The sequence below is a fragment of the Sus scrofa genome, chromosome 6, assembly GCF_000003025.6.
Source record: "Sus scrofa isolate TJ Tabasco breed Duroc chromosome 6, Sscrofa11.1, whole genome shotgun sequence".
NCBI lineage: Eukaryota > Metazoa > Chordata > Mammalia > Artiodactyla > Suidae > Sus > Sus scrofa.
In genome coordinates this window covers 137,448,154-137,466,464 of record NC_010448.4, presented here as the reverse complement: position 1 = coordinate 137,466,464, position 18,311 = coordinate 137,448,154, and the positions used below count along the sequence as shown (strand labels likewise).

The 18,311-nt window shown below is 38.9% G+C and overlaps 1 protein-coding gene across 1 annotated transcript in view; it reads left to right on the top strand.

Annotated features, from left to right (window-relative positions):
* Positions 1 to 18,311, top strand: part of MSH4 (mutS homolog 4) — a 113,640-nt gene that overhangs the window by 57,995 nt on the left and 37,334 nt on the right. Inside the window, exons 9-11 of the mRNA XM_021096463.1 lie at positions 1,736 to 1,810; positions 11,311 to 11,375; positions 12,451 to 12,620. Coding sequence (XP_020952122.1) covers positions 1,736 to 1,810; positions 11,311 to 11,375; positions 12,451 to 12,620 — 310 coding nt within the window. The remainder of the gene's footprint in view (positions 1 to 1,735; positions 1,811 to 11,310; positions 11,376 to 12,450; positions 12,621 to 18,311) is intronic.

The window sequence follows — 18,311 nt, the reverse complement described above, 5'->3', positions numbered from 1 at the left end:
TTGTACACTTACAAAAGCTAGCCCATGGGGGAGATGTAAATCAACTTTGGCTGTTAGTTTGGGCCTGTGATTAATATATGCCAAATCGTCAATTATAAAACTTAGAAAAGTTTGGTTAGAATGCCCAAGGTAATGAAGATAGTCTTCTTTGCTGTATTCTAGATGTTTTATTATTTTAATTTTTATATTTATACATATAACCCACCTAGAATTGATATTTGTATGTGATGTGAGAAAGGGACCACATTTCATTTCTTTTCATATGGATTCCTAATCATATTGGCACCTGGCACCATTTATAAGAAAGACTTTCCTTTCCCTGCTGCTCCATAGTCAACCATTGTCATAAATCAAGTGCCCATAAATGACTAAGTCTCTTTCTAGATTCTTTTCTCTTCCATTGGTCTCTTGGCTGATACCACAATTTCTTAATTAGCCTAAACTTTATTATAAGTTGATACTTATTAGAATTAGTCCTTCCATGTTGTTCTTTTTCAAGGGCATCTTAGCTATTTTTGGAAGATATTCTCCTTTGGTAATAGTAATGGTAGCTGTCTTGTGTTTGGTCAAATTTATTTATTTTTAGTCTTTCAGTTGGTTTCAGAGATTCATCATAAGAGAGCATGAGGTAACTTGTTTTGTGGCCTACAACATTCACTTTAATATTTCTTCTAATTTGATCCATATAGTCACAGAACAGTCCAGGTATTGTGCAATGGGGATATAGGTCAAGAGGCTTCAAAAAGAAACAGCTCTTTATCAAGCACCTATGTTATAAGTGTAATATCCTAAAACTCCTTGTCAGTATTGGTGAATTAGTCCATTCACAAACATTACTTATTTCCCCAGGTTTAGTACCAGTGTTTGGCCTTGGGGATGGTACAGTTTGATTTATAAAAAGTTTATTTGGAAGTTCCCATTGTGCCTCAGTGGTAACGAGCCTGACTAGTATCCATGAGGATGTGGGATCAATCCCTAGGATCGCTCAGTGGGTTAAGGATCTGGCGTTGACATGAGCTGTAGTGTAGGTTGCAGATGTGGCTTGGATCTGGCACTGCTGTGACTGTGGTATAGGCCGGCAGCTATAGCTCCAATTCAACCTCTAGCCTAGGAACTTTCACGGGCCGCAGGTGTGGCCCTAAAAAGCAAAACAAACAAACAAAAAAAACACAAAAAAAACTACCCAGCACCCCCCCCCAAAAGCCCAAAAGTTTATTTCTGAAGTTTAGAATGTTGATCTTCTTTTCTTTTGAAAGGCTATAGTTAGTTTTGACCACTGGATTTATGAAAATTGTTTTACTTGCATAAACTGGAACAATGAGGGAAATTCATGTTGTTCTGTAACTGGTAAGTTTGGATTCAATTTTTAAAATACCATTCATTCACGAATACCTTTTCTGCCTTTAAACTTAAACTTAGTCTCATAGTGCTAGTCAGTATTGAATCATATCTACTACTGCTACTATGGGTTAAGCTGGACCCAAAGCACTGAAATAGAAATAAATGAAAGTTGGATACAATAAGATGGACTCTTCTCACTCTCAGACTTATAGGAAACTAGTGCATTAGGCTTATCATGATGGGTCAGTAATTTGTAACCATTGTCTAGCTATCATTCTGCCTCGGTTGATAAATAAAAATGTATGGAATATGGTAACTATAGAATGTTCAACAGGAAAATCCATTCAAATATTAAATATTTATGATGTCCATTTTTGGATTTTTGTCTTAATAGGTTAATGCAGCTGAATCAAAGATAACCAATTTAATATACCTAAAACATACCTTGGAACTTGTGGATCCTTTAAAGGTAATTTATATGTGTGATATTGTATAAAACATGTCTAGCTTCAATTTTTTAACTTTTTTTTGTTTTGTTTTGTTTTTTTGCTATTTCTTGGGCCACTCCCGCGGCATATAGAGGTTCCCAGGCTAGGGGTCAAATCGGAGCTGTAGCCACCGGCCTACGCCAGAGCCACAGCAACGCTGGATCCGAGCTGCGTCTGCAACCTACACCACAGTTCACGGCAATGCCGGATCGTTAACCCACTGAGCAAGGGCAGGGACCGAACCCGCAACCTCATGGTTCCTAGTCGGATTCGTTAACCACTGCTCCACGACGGGAACTCCTAACTTTTTATTTTGAAAAAATTTCATACTTAGAGTAAGTTGCAAGAATTCCTCCATGTCTGCAGTTCCTCCATATCTGCTGTTCTGCATCTGCAGCTCCAACCAGTTGCAGATTGTGTAGTGCTGTGGTATTTACTGTTGAAAAAAATCCAGCTGTAAGTGGGCCCACACAGTTCAAATCCACGTTGTTGAAGGTTCAACTGTGTATTATATACAGCCCATATTTATGTTTTTCCAGTTGTCCTAATAATGTTCTTTTTGGAATTTTTTTCTGATACAGGGACCATACATTATATTTAATGTCTTGTTTATTTATACTTTTTAAACTGAAAAGTTCTCAGCCTTTCTTTGTCTTTTGTGATATTGACATCTTAAAGAGTAAGGGTCAGTTGTTTAATAGGATATTCCCCAATTTGTGTGATTATTTCCTCATGATTAAATTCAGCTTATATGTTTTTGGCAGTAATACTCTGAACAATGTTGTATCTTTCTCAGTATATCACTTCAAGAGGCACATGAAGTCCTTTTTCCCTTCTCGGTGATACTGACTTTGATCAGTTACTTCACTATAAAGTATAAGTAATCTGTGAAGAGATACTTTGAGACTGCATAAATACACTCTTCCCCATCACACTTTCACCCATTAATTTTGGTATTTATTAATGATTCTTACCTGCAGTAACTCTGATGATTCCAAATGGTGATCTTCTCATCCATTTTTTTTCATCCATTTTTAAATACTGTATGCTGAATAAAAAAAGTGGGGAAGGATCAAGATGGCAGAGGAGTAAGATGTTGTACTCACCTTCTCCAACAAACACGTCTGAAAAACATATCTACACATAAAATGACTCGCACAGAACATCTACTGAACGGTGGCAGAAGAACTTTAACCTCCAGAAAGGGCAAGAAACTCTTGACGTAACTGGGTAGAACAAAAGAAAAGAAAGAGAGAGAGAAAAGGAATCAGGATGGGTCTAGCATTCCTGAGAGGGAGCTGTGAAGGAGAAAAAGAACCCACACCCTGGGAAGTCACCTAACCCCAGTCACCTCAGGGGTCAGCAAAAAAAAAAAAAAAAAAAAAAAAAAAAAAACACTGCAACCAAGCACCACACGTTGTTGCTCTCACTCCCTTGGGAACACACCTGTCCTGCTGCTGCCACTGCCAAACACTTTGAGCAGCTCTCAGACACTTGATCACTGTCCTATCCCAAGACCCTTCAACTAGGAGAAGATGGTGCAGCATCTCCTGCATGAGCTAAGTGAGATGGGGTGCTTCTTACATGGTCTACAGGTGGCAGGGGAAAACCACCAAAGTTATATCTGATTCCAGAAATGGGTGTGGCCTGCTACCATTAGGGGGTCACTGAATAGGCATCACTTGTGACCTCGATCACCTCAGAGGGCACCACAGAGGAGGGCATTGTGACGGAACACCACCTGTTGTTGCTCTCACACCCCTGCAAACATACCTGCCCTGCTGCTGCCACTGCCAAATGCTCCGGGCAGCTCCCAAACGCTTGACTACTGTCACTTCTCAGGAACATGCAACTAGGAGCAGCTTTTGCAGTACTTCCTGTGTGGGCTAAGTGAGACAGGGTGCTTCTTGCATGGTTTGCAGGTAGTGGGGGCAAACCACCACAGTTATCTCTTATTCCAAAGGTGGGTGTGGCATACCACCATGAGGGCTCTCTGAACAAGAACCATTGCAGCCCCAACCACCTCAGAGGGCACCAGAAAGGAGTACATTGCAATAGAACACCACCTGTTGTCGCTCTCACACCCCTGCGGTCATACCCACCCTGCTGCTGCCACTGCCAAATGCTCTGGCCAGTGCCCAGGTGCTTGATCACTGTCCCTTCCCAGAAACCTACAACTAGGAGCAGCTGGTGCAGCACCTCCTGTTGAGGCTAGATGGGATGAGGTGCTTCTTGTGTCAGCTGCAGGTGGCAGGGGCAAACCACCACAGTTATCACTGACTCCAGAGGCAGGCATGGCCTGTTACCACTAGGGGTCCCTGAACAGGCACCACTTGTGGCTCCAGTTACCTCAGAGGAGGGCACTGCAATCAAATACTACCTGTTGTTGCTCTCACTTCTCTGGGAACTCACCTTGCTACTGCCACTGCCAAGTGCTCTGGGCACCTTGTAAATCTGCCTAAGGCTCATTACCACTTCCCAGGGCCCTGCAACTAGAAATAGCCTGTGCCATCTTCCTGCAGGTCCTTGCTGCTAAGAGCTCAGCAACCAGGCACTGACTTCTACTCCTATCCATTGCCTCCTCCCCCTTGAAACACATTCAGCACCCTGGGGAAAACAGCCTACTCATGCTGAAAAAAGAGATAGTAAATATCCAAGTGCCCATGCCAAAAATAAATAGTAACCCCCCACAAAATACAAAGGGTACTCTTGCATAGATGTAGCCTTTTGAGACTACAGTTTGGCTTCCCCAAACTCACAGAAAAAGAAAAACCCAAGCAAGATGAAGAAGCACAGAAACCATTCCCAGTTAAAGCAACAGGAGAATTCACTTAAAGCAGTAAACAGTGACACAGACCCCTGCAATGTGACAGACATTGAGTTCAAAAGGGAGATAGTGAAAATACTGAAGGAATCAAGAGAGGATATGAACAGTAACGCAGGTTCCTTTAGAAAGGAACTAGAAAGTATAAGGAGGAGCCAAGAAAAATTGGAAAATTCATTTGCAGAGACCCAAACTGAGCTAAAGGCACTATAGGGCAGAATGAATGATGCAGAGGAATGAATTAGTGATGTGGAAGGCAGAATAATGGAAATCGCCCAATCAGGACAGCAGGCAGAAAACCAAATGGAAAAACATGAGAGCATTATAAGAGACCTATGGGATAATATAAAGTGGGCCAATCTATGCATGATAGGAATTCCAGAAGGAGAAGAAAAAGAAAAGGGGGTTGAAAATATATTTGAAGATATTATGTCTGAACACTCCAAATCAAAAGAAAACTGATATCTATCAAGATACAGGAAGCACAGAGGGCCCCAAACAAATTGAACCCAAACAGACCCACACCAAGACAGTATGATAAAGATGGCAAAAGTTAAAGAGAGGATTCTAAAGGCAGCAAGAGAAAAACAGTGTTAATTATAAGGGACCCCCCCCCAATAAGGTTATCAGTTGATTTCTCTACAGAAACACTACAGGCCAGAAGAGAGTGGCAAGATACATTCAAAGTTCTGAGAGGAAAAACTTTGCAGCCTAGAATCCTCTATCCAGCAAGAATATGATTTAAAATAGAAGGGGAAATAGAGAATTTCCCCAACGAACAAAAGCTGAAAGAGTACAGCAATACTAAACCCATTCTAAAAGAAATACTGAACAGGCTTCTTTAAATAAAAAAGAAGTGAGAAGAAATAAGATGGAGGAACCCACAATTGGAAAGCAATCACTTAAATAATCCAGCATGCAGATTTAAAAGCGGGGGAAAAAACTACTGCTGTAAAAGCAATGATGAACACAAGGAACAGCAAAAGGACAAACGTGAAGATGTTAAAAAGGACTTGAAAATCATAGAATGTGGAGAAGGAAAGTAGGAAAATCTAGACTTTTTTTAAAATAATGTATTTGAGCCTATATGATGATCAGGCTAAAGCAAGCAGATACAGGAAGGGGTTAACATACTTAAAAACTAGGGCAACCACAAATCAAAACCAAACATTACATTCACAAAATCTAAGAAGAAATGTACTCAAGCAAAAAATAAATGGAAATCATCCAACCCAAAAAAGAAAAGAAGAAAAGAGAAACAAAGAGTCAACTGGAAAACAAGGTTTAAAATGGCAATAAATGCGTATCTATCAATAATCACCTTAAATGTCAATGGACTGAATTTGATGCCTCAATCAAAAGAGACAGAGTGGCAGATTGGATAGAAAAGCAAAAACCATCAATCTGTTGTATATAAGAGACCCATCTTAGGGCAAAGGACGCATATAGATCAAAAATGAGGGCATGGGAAAAGATATTTCATGCCAATAGACAAAACAGGAAAGCAGGAGTTGCAATACTAATATCAGACAAAATAGACTTTAAAATGAATTCCATAAAGAAAGACAAAGAAGGACACTATTTAATGATTAAAGGACCCATTCAAGAAGAGGATGTTACAGTCGTTAATATATAAAACTACAGCAAATACTAACAGACAGAAAATGAGAAATTGATGGGAATACAATCATAGTAGGAGACTTTAACACCCCACTCACATCAATGAACAGATCCTCCAGACAGAAAATCAATAAGGCAGCAGAGATCCTAAATGACACAATAGAAAAGGTAGACTTAATCAACATTTTCAGGACACTACATTCAAAAAATCAGAGTATACATACATCTCAAATGCACATGGATCATTCTCAAGGATCTATCACATACTGGGGCACAAAGCTAACCTCAACAAATTTAAGAGTATATAAATTATTTCAGGTATCTTCTCTGACCACAATGGCATGAAACTAGAAATCAACCACAGGAAAAGAAATGAGAAAAAAACTAACTTCATGGAGACTAAGCAAAATGCTACTAAAAAAAAACCAATGGGTCAATGAGGAAATCAAGAAGGAAATTTAAAAATTACCTTGAGACAAATGATGAGGAAGACACAACCACTCAAAAGCTCTGGGATGCTGCAAAAGCAGTGCTCAGAGGGAAGTTCATAGTAGTATAGGCCTTCCTCAAAAAAGAAGAAAAATCTCAAATCGACAACTTAACCCATCACCTAAATGAATTAGAAAAAGCAGAACAAACAAAACCTAAAGTCAGCAGAAGGAAGGAAATCATAAAGATCAAAGAGGTAATCAATAAAATAGAGATTAAAAAAACGATAGAAGAAATAAATAAAACCAAAAACTTGTTCTTTGAAAAGGTAAACAAAATTGACAAACCTTTGCCTAGACTCACCAAGGAGAGGAGAGAAAAAACCCAAATAAACAAAATAAGAAATGAAAAAGGAGAAGTCACAACGGATACTACAGAAATACAAAAAACCATGACAGAATACTATGAACAATTGTATGCCGACCAATTTGACAACCTTGAAGAAAAGGACAACTTTCTAGAGACTTATAGCCTGCCAAAACTGAATCAAGAAGAAATAGATCAACTGAATAGCTTGACCACTAGAGATGAAATTGAATATGTCATAAAAACACTCCCTACAAGTAAAAGTCCAGGACCAGATAGTTTCACAGGTGAATTCTACCAAACATACAAAGAGGAACTTATACCCATCCCCCTTAAACTTTTTCAAAAGGTTGAAGAAGGAACACTCCCAAAGACATTCTGTGATGCCACCATCACCCTAATTCCCACACCTGACAAAAATATCACCAAAAAAGAAAACTATCAGCCAATATCTGATGAATATAGACACAAAAATTCTCAACCAAATTTTAGCCAACTGAATCCAACAACATATGAAAAAGATCATACACCACCACCAAGTGGAATTCATCCAACAACATATAAAAAAGATCATACACCACCACCAAGTGAGATTCATCCTAGGCACTCAAGGATGATTCACCATATAAATCAATCAACATCATATACCACATTAACAAAAGAAAAGTAAAAAACCACATGATCATATCATTAGATGCAGAAAAAGCATTTTGACAAAGTCCAACATCCATTGATATAAAAACTCTTAACCAAAGTGGGTATGGAGGGAACATACCTTAACATACTAAAAGCCATTTATGACAAACTCACAACAAATATAATACCCAATGGAGAAAAGCTGAAACCCTTCCCACTAAACTCTGGAACAAGACAAGGATGCCCACTCTCACCACTGTTATTCAACATAGTATTGGACATCCTAGCCACAGCAATCAGACAAACAAAAGAAATAAAAGGCATCCAAATAGGAAGACAAGAGGTAAAATTGTCACTGTATGCAGATGACATGATACTATATATAGAAAACCATAAGGACTCAACCCAGAAACTACTTGAACTGATCAACAAATTCAGAAAAGTAGCAGGATATAAGATTAACATTCAGAAATCAGTCCCATTTCTGTATACTACCAATGAAATATTAGAAAAGGAATACAAAAATAAATACCTGGGAATAAACCTGACCAAGGAGGTGAAAGACTTGTATGCTGAGAACTATAAAAACATTAATCAAGGAAATTAAAGATGCAAAGAAATGGAAAGATATTCCATGCTCCTTGGATGGAAAAACAGAACATACCATCCAAAGCAATCTATAGATTCAATGCAATCCCTATCAAATTACCCATGACATTTTTCACAGAACTAGAACAAACAATCCAAAAAGTATATGGAACCACAAAAGACCCAGAATTGCCAAAGCAATCCTGAGGAACAAAAACCAAGCAGGAGGCATAACTCTCCCAGACTTCAGAAAATATTACAAAGCCACAGTCATCAAGACAGTGTGGTACTGGTACCAAAACAGACATACTGACCAATGGAACAGAATAGAGAACCCAGAAGTAAACCCAGACACCTATGGTCAATTAATCTTTGACAAAAGAGGCAAGAACATTTCTTTGCATCTTTAATTTCCTTGAATGAATTAAGAAGAAGTGGTATGTATACACAATGGAATACTACTCAGCCATAAAAAAGCAAATTAATGCCATTTGCAGCAACGTAGTTGGAACTAGAGACTCTCATACTGAGTAAAGTAAGTCAGAAAGGGAAAGACAAATACCACATAATATCACTTATATCTGGAAACTAATATATGGCACAAACCTTTCCACAGAAAAGAAAATCACAGACAGGGAGAACAGACTTGTGGTTGCCAAAGCGGAGGGAGAGGGAGTGGGATGGACTGGGAATTTGGGGTTAATAGGTACAAACTACTGCTTTTGGAGTGGATACGCAATGGGTCCTGCTTTATAGCACTGGTAACTACATCTAGTCACTTGTGTTGGAGCATGGTCATGTGAGAAAAAATATGTATACATGTAAAAAAATAAAAAATAAATATTGTATGCTGCAAACGTTTAAAAAATTTGAATTAAGAAAAGACAGCCTGTTCAGTAAATGGTGCTGGGAAAACTGGACAGCCACATGTTAAAGAATGAAATTAGAATACTCCCTCACACCATACACAAAAAGAAACTCGAAATGGATTAAAGACCTAGATATAAGACCAGATACTATAAAACTCTTAGAGGAAAACATAGGCCAAATACTCTCTGACATAAATGACAGCAACATTTTTTCAGATCCACCTCTTAGAGTAATGACAGTAAAAACAAAAATAAACAAATGGCACCTAACAAAACTTAAAAGTTTCTGCACAGTAAAGGAAACCCTAAACTATATGAAAAGACGACCCATAGAATGGGAGAAAATATTTGCAAATGAATCGACTGACAAGGGATTAATCTCCAAAATTTATAAACACCTCCTACCGCTCAATACCAAAAAACCAAACAACCCCATCAAAAAATGGGCAGAATATCTAAACAGACAATTCTCCAAAGAAGACATAACAGATGGCCAAAAAACACATGAAAGAGTGTTCAACATCACTCATTATCAGAGAAAGGCAAATCAAAACCACTCTGAGGTACCACCTTATACCAGCCAGAATGGCCATCATCAAAAAGTCTACAATCAATAAGTGCTAGAGAGGGTGTGGAGAAAAAGGAACACTATTACACTGTTGGTGGGAATATAAATTGGTGCAACCACTGTGGAAAACAGTATAGAGATTCCTGAGACAACTAAAAATAGAAATACCATTTGATCCAGCAATCCCACTCCTGGGCATCTAATCCAGAGAAAACCATGATTCAAAAAGACACATGTGTCGCAACAGAAGAAAGGGTGGGGGAAAAAACTGTAACTGCAATGTATACATCTAAGGATGACCTGACCCCCTTGCTGTACAGTGGGAAAATAAAAAAAAAAAAAAAAAAAAAAAGACACATGTACTCCAGTGTTCATTGCAGCACTATTTGCAATAGCCAAGACATGGAAACAACCTAAATGTCCATCTACAGAGGATGGATCAAGAAGAGGTGTTACATATACACAATGGAATATTACTCAGCCATCAAAAGGAATGAAATACTGGCATTTTCAGCAACATGGATGGACCTAGAAATTACCATGCTAAGTGAAGTCAGCCACACAGTGAGACACCAACATCAAATGCTTTCGCTGACATGTGGAATCTGAAAAAAGGACAGAATGAACTTCTTTGCAGAACAGATACTGACTCCCAGACTTTGAAAAATTTATGGTCTCCAGAGGAGACAGTTTTGGAGGGTGGGGGGATGCGCTGGGGTTGTGGAATGGAAATCCTATAAAATTGTATTGTGAAGATCACTGTACAACTACAAATGTAATAAATTCCTTGAGTAATAAAAAAAAATCAAATTTCTGCTCACAGAGACACCCAACTAGTGGTTGGGGAGAGGGGAAGTGGGAAATACAATTAGATGTAAGATAGGTTTGGGATATATAGCCAATATGAGGAATATAGCCAAGATTTGGGGGAATATAGCCAAGATTTTGTAATAACTGTAAATGGAAAGTAGCTGTTAAGATTGTATAGAATTTTTGTAGAAAATAAAAATCAAAAGAAAAAAATTTGTATTAAAAGACAAGAAATAACTGCTGTTTTAAGTAAAAATGATGAAAATAGGGTAAGAATTTTTTTGTAGAGTTCATTCCCAAATATATATGTATATAATGAAAGCAATTTGGCAAAAGATTTCAAAAGTTTTGTCATCTTTTTTTGAATGAAAGAGGGATAATAAATCATCCCTCTAAATAGGCAGATTTAAGGAAACACAAATTTCAACTGTCAAAGGCAAAGAAAGGAAAAATGTATATAATGACAGAAAGTATTAATTTCTGTTATCAATAAAACATATAATTTCATAAGAAAATACTGGAATGCCAATGGCAATATGGCAAATAACAAAATGGAAACCAAAGCAGTTAATAAGTAGTACCAAAATATTTGCTGTCATTGTTATTCAAAGAAATACAAATTAAAACTATAGTTTTTATCTATCAAAAAAGCAAAAAATTATTTTCTTAATGGATGCAACTTACTGCTAATGAATAAAAGAAAAATAAGATTTTGTTTGATTAATGTCATAATTTATTTTCCTTAACTCTCTTTATTTTATTCTTTAATAGATTACTTTGAAGAACTGCAACACACCTTTATTAAGAGCTTACTACGGTTCCTTGGAAGATAAGAGGTCTTTGCTACTCAACTGTTAATAAAATAGCAGATTGCTCCTTTCTCCCTGATTATAACTGATTTTAAAGCCTTTAATTCCATTCTATAGAACATTTTTTTTTCTTTTTATGGAAACTGTGGCGTATGGAAATTTATGGGGTAGGGATCAAATTGGAGCTGCTCGGTCACTGGATCCGAGCTGCATCTATGACTTATGCTGCAGCTTTCAGCAATGCCAGATCCTTAACCTGAGGAGTTAACTGAGTGAGGCCAGGGATCAAATGCACATCCTCACAGAGACTATGTCAAGTCCTTAACCTGCTGAGCCACAGTGGGAATTCCAATTCTATGGAAAAATTTACTTGAGTCTTGGTTAACAGAAACTTTAAACTATTCATCAAAAATCTAATTATACATTATATCTTATAAATGCCAGTAAATATGGTAATAGCACATTGAGTATTTGTGTTAATGAACAATTAGAATAGCATTAAATATTGAAATCATATACAATTTTAGTATTTATTTTTTAGCTGTTCTCCTTGGAAGGACTTGTACATATAAAAATATATTATTCTCTTGTTAAATCATGAAGGGCCTAATGTAACCAAAAATTAGTATACATGAATACTGAATAAGATCTAAGTACAGTTTAATTTTAACAATGTTTTTAGCAGGGCACTTTTGTTCTTTTTATTTTATTTTATTTTTGTCTTTTTGCCTATTTTAGGGCCGCTTCCCGTGGCTTATGGAGTTTCGCAGGCTAGGGGTCTAATTGGAGCTGTAGCCACCGGCCTACGCCCCAGCCACAGCAACGCCAGATCCTTAACCCACTGAGCAAGGGCAGGGATCAAACCTGTAACCTCATGGTTCCTAGTCAGATTCGTTAACCACTGCACCACAACGGGAACTCCAGGGCACCTTTGTTCTTGACCAAAAAGACTTGTAATTTTAAGTACATATTTTAATTATTTATTTTCCAAGTAATGTTAAACAACGATTTCGGGAAAATTTGTTATTTGCTATCATTAACTATTAGTCAATTATAAATTAAAATAATCATTTGGCTTATTGCCTATAATGTTATTTTTTAGGTTTGGAATTATACTTGACAAGATTAAAACAGTAATTAATGATGATGCAAGATACATGAAAGGATGCCTGAACATGAGGACTCAGAAGTGCTATGCAGTGAGGTCTAACATAAATGAATTTCTTGACATAGCCAGAAGAACATATACAGAGATTGTAGATGACATAGCAGGTAATTTAATTACTTGGCCAGATTTTTTCTGTTTTTTTTTTTTAGAAATAAAACTTTTTAGGACATGCTGTGCTTTTTGGCTGATGGTAATTAGCCATGCTTATTTTAAATTTACTTTATGTTACTGAAACAGATAAGGCCAAAACATATTATCATTTAAGGAGCCTTAAAAATTAAAGATCTCATACTTACTTGGCAGGGGAGATACCATGATCACCAAGGTGGTTTTCTCAGGGCGAGGATTGTCCATTGCACTCCAGATGTGCTGACCCCTGTGATTTCCCCAAATGTGGGAAACAAACAAATCTCAAAATCTTATAATGTTTCTCTTCTTTTCTCCTTTGAATTTAAATATAGAATTACATGAAAGCAGGGAGATTAGCATACCTTCATACAATGTTGTGAACGAATTACATGAAAAATGCATGCACAGGGTTTCAGTGGAGGGGGAGATATCATTTTTGTCTAGAAGAGGTAACATTTGAGCTAGTATAGTAATTCATTGAATGAATTTATTGGTATCCTAGTAAATATATACACTGACCTAGGTACTGGGAATATAAAATGAACGGGACAAAATCCCTGTCCTTATGAACTTATATTGTAGTAGTGGAGACACATAAACACACACAAATAAGTATATCCATATTGATATATAAAATATATAAATTACATATGGTGTATAGTTTCACATGTATATAAGATATATGAAGAAAAAATAGCAGGTGAGAGGGGTCAGAGAGTGACTGGGTGGTGGAGGCATAGAGGATGAGAATGTCTTTAATAGATGGAATAGCCTAGAAAGGAGATGAACCTGTTGGCAGTGATACAAACTGAAGTACAAAGGGGTGAGGAAACTGGAATGAGTAAGGAAATTTGTTAGGATGGAGTAGGGCATTCCCTTATGGAATTAGTTAAGAGATAAGATCAGAAATAGAGACTGGGGATCAGAATTTAGTCTTTGAAGGCCAGTTTGGAGACTTTTCCAAAGGAGAATGGAAATGTGCAATGAAAGGATCAAGAGGATATTTTGAGTGAATTTGAGTGGAGCAATGGAAAGAGGAACTACTTTGAACTATTACATTATTTAGGGAGATAGCAATGTATATGAGAAGAGAGAAATGAGGTTGAAGAAAGAATTGATGAGTTAGTAATTGAGTAGCTATGGCCGTGGTAAAGTGAAATATAGCCCTTGGTGCTAACTGAACTTTTCTAGCCTGAGAATGGTGGTGCCACTGAGAAAATCAGGAAAATTTTTGGAAGAACCATTTTGAAGAATAGAGTATGTATATACACACACACACACATACCACTTCTTCATTCATTCATCTGTTGATGAACAGTAAAGTTGCTTTCATATTTTGACTATTGTAAATAATGATGCAGTGAACAAAGGGATGCATATATTTTTTGAATTAGTCTTTTTGTTCTTTGGACAAATACCCAGGAGTGGAATTGATGGATCATATGGTAATTATGTTTTTAATTTTTTGAGGAATCTATGTACTGTTTTCCATAGCAGCTGTACCAATTTACATTCCCACCAATAGTGCACCAAACTTCCTTTTTCATCACATCCTTGCCAACTCTTATTTGTTGTCTTTTTGATAATAGCCATTCTAACAGGTGTGAGGTGCTGTTTCATTGTGGTTTTGATTTGCATTCCTGTGATGATTAGTGATGTTGGAGCATCTTTTCATGTGACTGTTGGCCATCTCTATGTCTTCTTTGGAAAAATGTCTATTCAGATCTTATGCCCACTTCTTCTTATTATTATTATTTTGTCTTTTTTTTTTTTTGGGCCACACCCGCAGCATGTGGAAGTTCCCAGGCTAGGGGTCTAATCGGAGCTACAGCTGCCAGCCTCCGCCACAGCCACAGCAACTTGGGATTGAAGCCGTGTCTGTGACCTACACCACATCTCATGGCAATGATGGATCCTTAACCCACTGATCGAGGCCAGGGATCAAACCTGCAACCTCATGGTTCCTAGCTGTATTAGTTTCTGCTGTGCCACAATGGGAACTCCTATGCCCACTTTTTAAATGGGTTATATGGGTTTGATATTGGGTTGTATGTGTTCTTTGTATATTTTGGATATTAACCCCTTATCAGATATATCATTTGCAAATATTTTCTTCCATTCAGTAGTTGACCTTTTCCTTTTGTTGATAGTTTCCTTCACTGTATAAAACCTTTTAGTTGAGTATGGTCCTGTTTGTTTATTTTTGCTTTTATTTCCCTTACATGAGGAGACATATAAAAAAATTTACTAAGACTGATGTCAAAGAGCTTACCATGTTTTCTTCTAGAAGCTTTATAGTTTCAGATTTTTTTGGGGGGGTAATTATTCTTTTTTCTTAATAATGATTTTTATTTTTTCCATTATAGCTGGTTTACAGTGTTCTGTCAATTTTCTGTTGTACAGCAGGGTGATCCAAACCCATACATGTATACATTCTTTTTTCTCACATTATCATGCTCCATCATAAGTGACTAGATACAGTTCCCAGTGCTAAAGCAGGATCACATTGCTTATCCACTCCAAAGGCAATAGTTTGCATCTGTTATCCCCAAATTCCCAGTCCATCCCACTCCCTCCCTCTCCCCCTTGGCAACCACAAGTCTGTTCTCCATGTCCATGATTTTCTTTTCTATGGAAAGGTTCATTTGTGCCATATATTAGATTCCAGCTATAAGTGATATCATATGGTATTTATCTTTCTCTTTCTAACTTCACTTAGTATGAGAGTCTCTAGTTCCACTATAGTTTCAGATTGTAACATTTAAATCTTTAATCCATTTTTTTCTTTTTCCTTCCTTGTTCAGGCCACACCTGTGGCATATGGAGGTTCCCAGGCTAGGGGTCAAATTGGAGCTGCAGCTGCCAGCCTGTGCCACAGCACAGCAATGTGGAATCTGAGCTGCGTCTGTGACCTACACCACAGCTCATGCTCATGGCAACACCAGATCCACAACCCACTGAGCAAGGCCAGGGATTGAACCCACATCCTCATGGATAATAGTTGGATTTGTTTCCGCTGTGCCGCAATCGGAACTCCTAGGTCTTTATTCCATTTTGATTTATTTTTGTGTGTGGTATGTGAAATTAGTCCAGTTTGATTCTTGTAGCTATTAAGATTTTCCCAATACTATTTATTGAAGGGGCTGTTTTTTTCCCCATTGTATATTCTTGCCTCTTTTGCTAACTGCCCATGTAAGTGTGTCATTTCTGGGCTCTCTCTTCTGTTCCATTGATTGTGTGTCTTTTTCGTGCCAGTATCATACTGTTTTGATTACTGTCACTTTGTGGTATAATGTAAATCCAGGGAGTGGAGAAAGATGGTGGAGGAGTAAGAGGTCTTGCTTACCTTTTCCCACAAACACATCAAAAAACCACATCCACATGTAAAATGACTCAGACAGAACATCAACTGAATGCTGACAGAAGAACTTAAACCTCCAAAAAGGGCAAGAAACTCTTGACATAACTGGTAGAATAAAAGACAAAAAGAGAGAAAAGGAATTAGGATGGGACTAGCATTCCCGAGGGAGCTGTGAAGGAGAAAAGGAGCCCATATCCCTGGAAGCCACTTAACTGACAGAAAGACCAGCCGAGTTGGAGGGACCTCAAAGTTGCTGAGGAAAACACAGCAGCTGGACTGAGAACAGCAAAGCAGAGTGAGAGCTGCACAGATCATCTGAACCACCAGCCTGGACACTTGGGCAGGGGCTAGGCGCTGAGACTCAGGCTCTGGAGGTTAGTCCTGGGGAGAAGACTGGGGCAGGCTGTGTGGGGACAGCCGGAGGGGTTAAAGAGCAGTGCACCATGGGCAGGGGAATGGTACGCCATGGGCTAGGGAGGGGAATGCCATGGCAGAGGGAACGAGGGAGAAGGTCTGGACCCACAGGAGAGACAAGGTGCCATTGTTGGGGTGGGCAAGAGGAAGAGGGGTGGACCACCATAGGAAACACCCTGCGCTGGAGCCTGCACATTCCTGCGGGCCTCTTGCTTGTTTGGGAGAGACTGGGAACTTCTTGTGCAGGCTGCCAGTGGCCAGACACCTCTTGTGTGGGCTAAGGATATCAGGGGGCTAAGTGTGATGTGGTGCCTCTTGCATGATCTACAGGTGCAGGGACACACCACGGCAGTCGTCTCAGAGGCCAGAGGGATTCATGGCTTGCTACCACTGTGGGCCTGTGAGTGGGCTCCACCTGTGACCCCAGTCACCTCAGGGTTGGTAAAAAAGAAAAAGGGCTCTGCAACCAAACGCCATACGCTGTTGCTCTCACTCCCCTGGGAACACACCTGCCCTGCAGCTGCCACTGCCAAATGCTCTGGGCAATACCTGCACGCCTGATCTTTGTCACTTACCAGGATCCTGCAACTAGGAGCAGCCTTTGCAGCACCTCCTATGTAGGCTGAGACAGGTTGCTTCATGCAAGGTCTACAGGTGATGGGGGCAAATCACCACAGTTATCACTGACTCCAGTGGTGGTCGTGGCCCGCTACCACTATGGGTCCCTGAACAGGCACCATCTGTGGCTTGAATCACCTCAGTGGAGGGCATTGCAATCGAACACAAGCTTTGTTGCTCTCAATCCCCTGGGAACTCATGCACCCTGCTGCTGCTACTGCCAAATGCTCTGGTCACCTTGTAGAGGTGACCTACAGCTGCCTAGAGCTCATTACCACTTCCCAGGGCCCTGCAACTAGAAATAGCCTGTGCCATCTTACTGCAGGTCCTTGTTGCTGTTGAGAGCCCAATGACCAGGCACTGACTGCTGGCCCTACCCTGAAAACACACTGAGCATCCTGGGGATAATAACCTTCTCACACCAAAGAAAGAGATGGCAAATATTCAAATTCCCACACCAAAAACCAATAGTAACTCCCACCAAAATACAAAGGGTACTCTTGCATAGATGTAGCCTTTTGAGACTACAGTTTGGCTTCCCCAAACTCACAGAAAAAGAAAAACCCAAGCAAGATGAAGAAGCACAGAAACCATTCCCAGTTAAAGCAACAGGAGAATTCACTTAAAGCAGTAAACAGTGACACAGACCCCTGCAATGTGACAGACATTGAGTTCAAAAGGGAGATAGTGAAAATACTGAAGGAATCAAGAGAGGATATGAACAGTAACGCAGGTTCCTTTAGAAAGGAACTAGAAAGTATAAGGAGGAGCCAAGAAAAATTGGAAAATTCATTTGCAGAGACCCAAACTGAGCTAAAGGCACTATAGGGCAGAATGAATGATGCAGAGGAATGAATTAGTGATGTGGAAGGCAGAATAATGGAAATCGCCCAATCAGGACAGCAGGCAGAAAACCAAATGGAAAAACATGAGAGCATTATAAGAGACCTATGGATAATATAAAGTGGGCCAATCTATGCATGATAGGAATTCCAGAAGGAGAAGAAAAAGAAAAGGGGGTTGAAAATATATTTGAAGATATTATGTCTGAACACTCCAAATCAAAAGAAAACTGATATCTATCAAGATACAGGAAGCACAGAGGGCCCCAAACAAATTGAACCCAAACAGACCCACACCAAGACAGTATGATAAAGATGGCAAAAGTTAAAGAGAGGATTCTAAAGGCAGCAAGAGAAAAACAGTGTTAATTATAAGGGAACCCCCCCCCCAATAAGGTTATCAGTTGATTTCTCTACAGAAACACTACAGG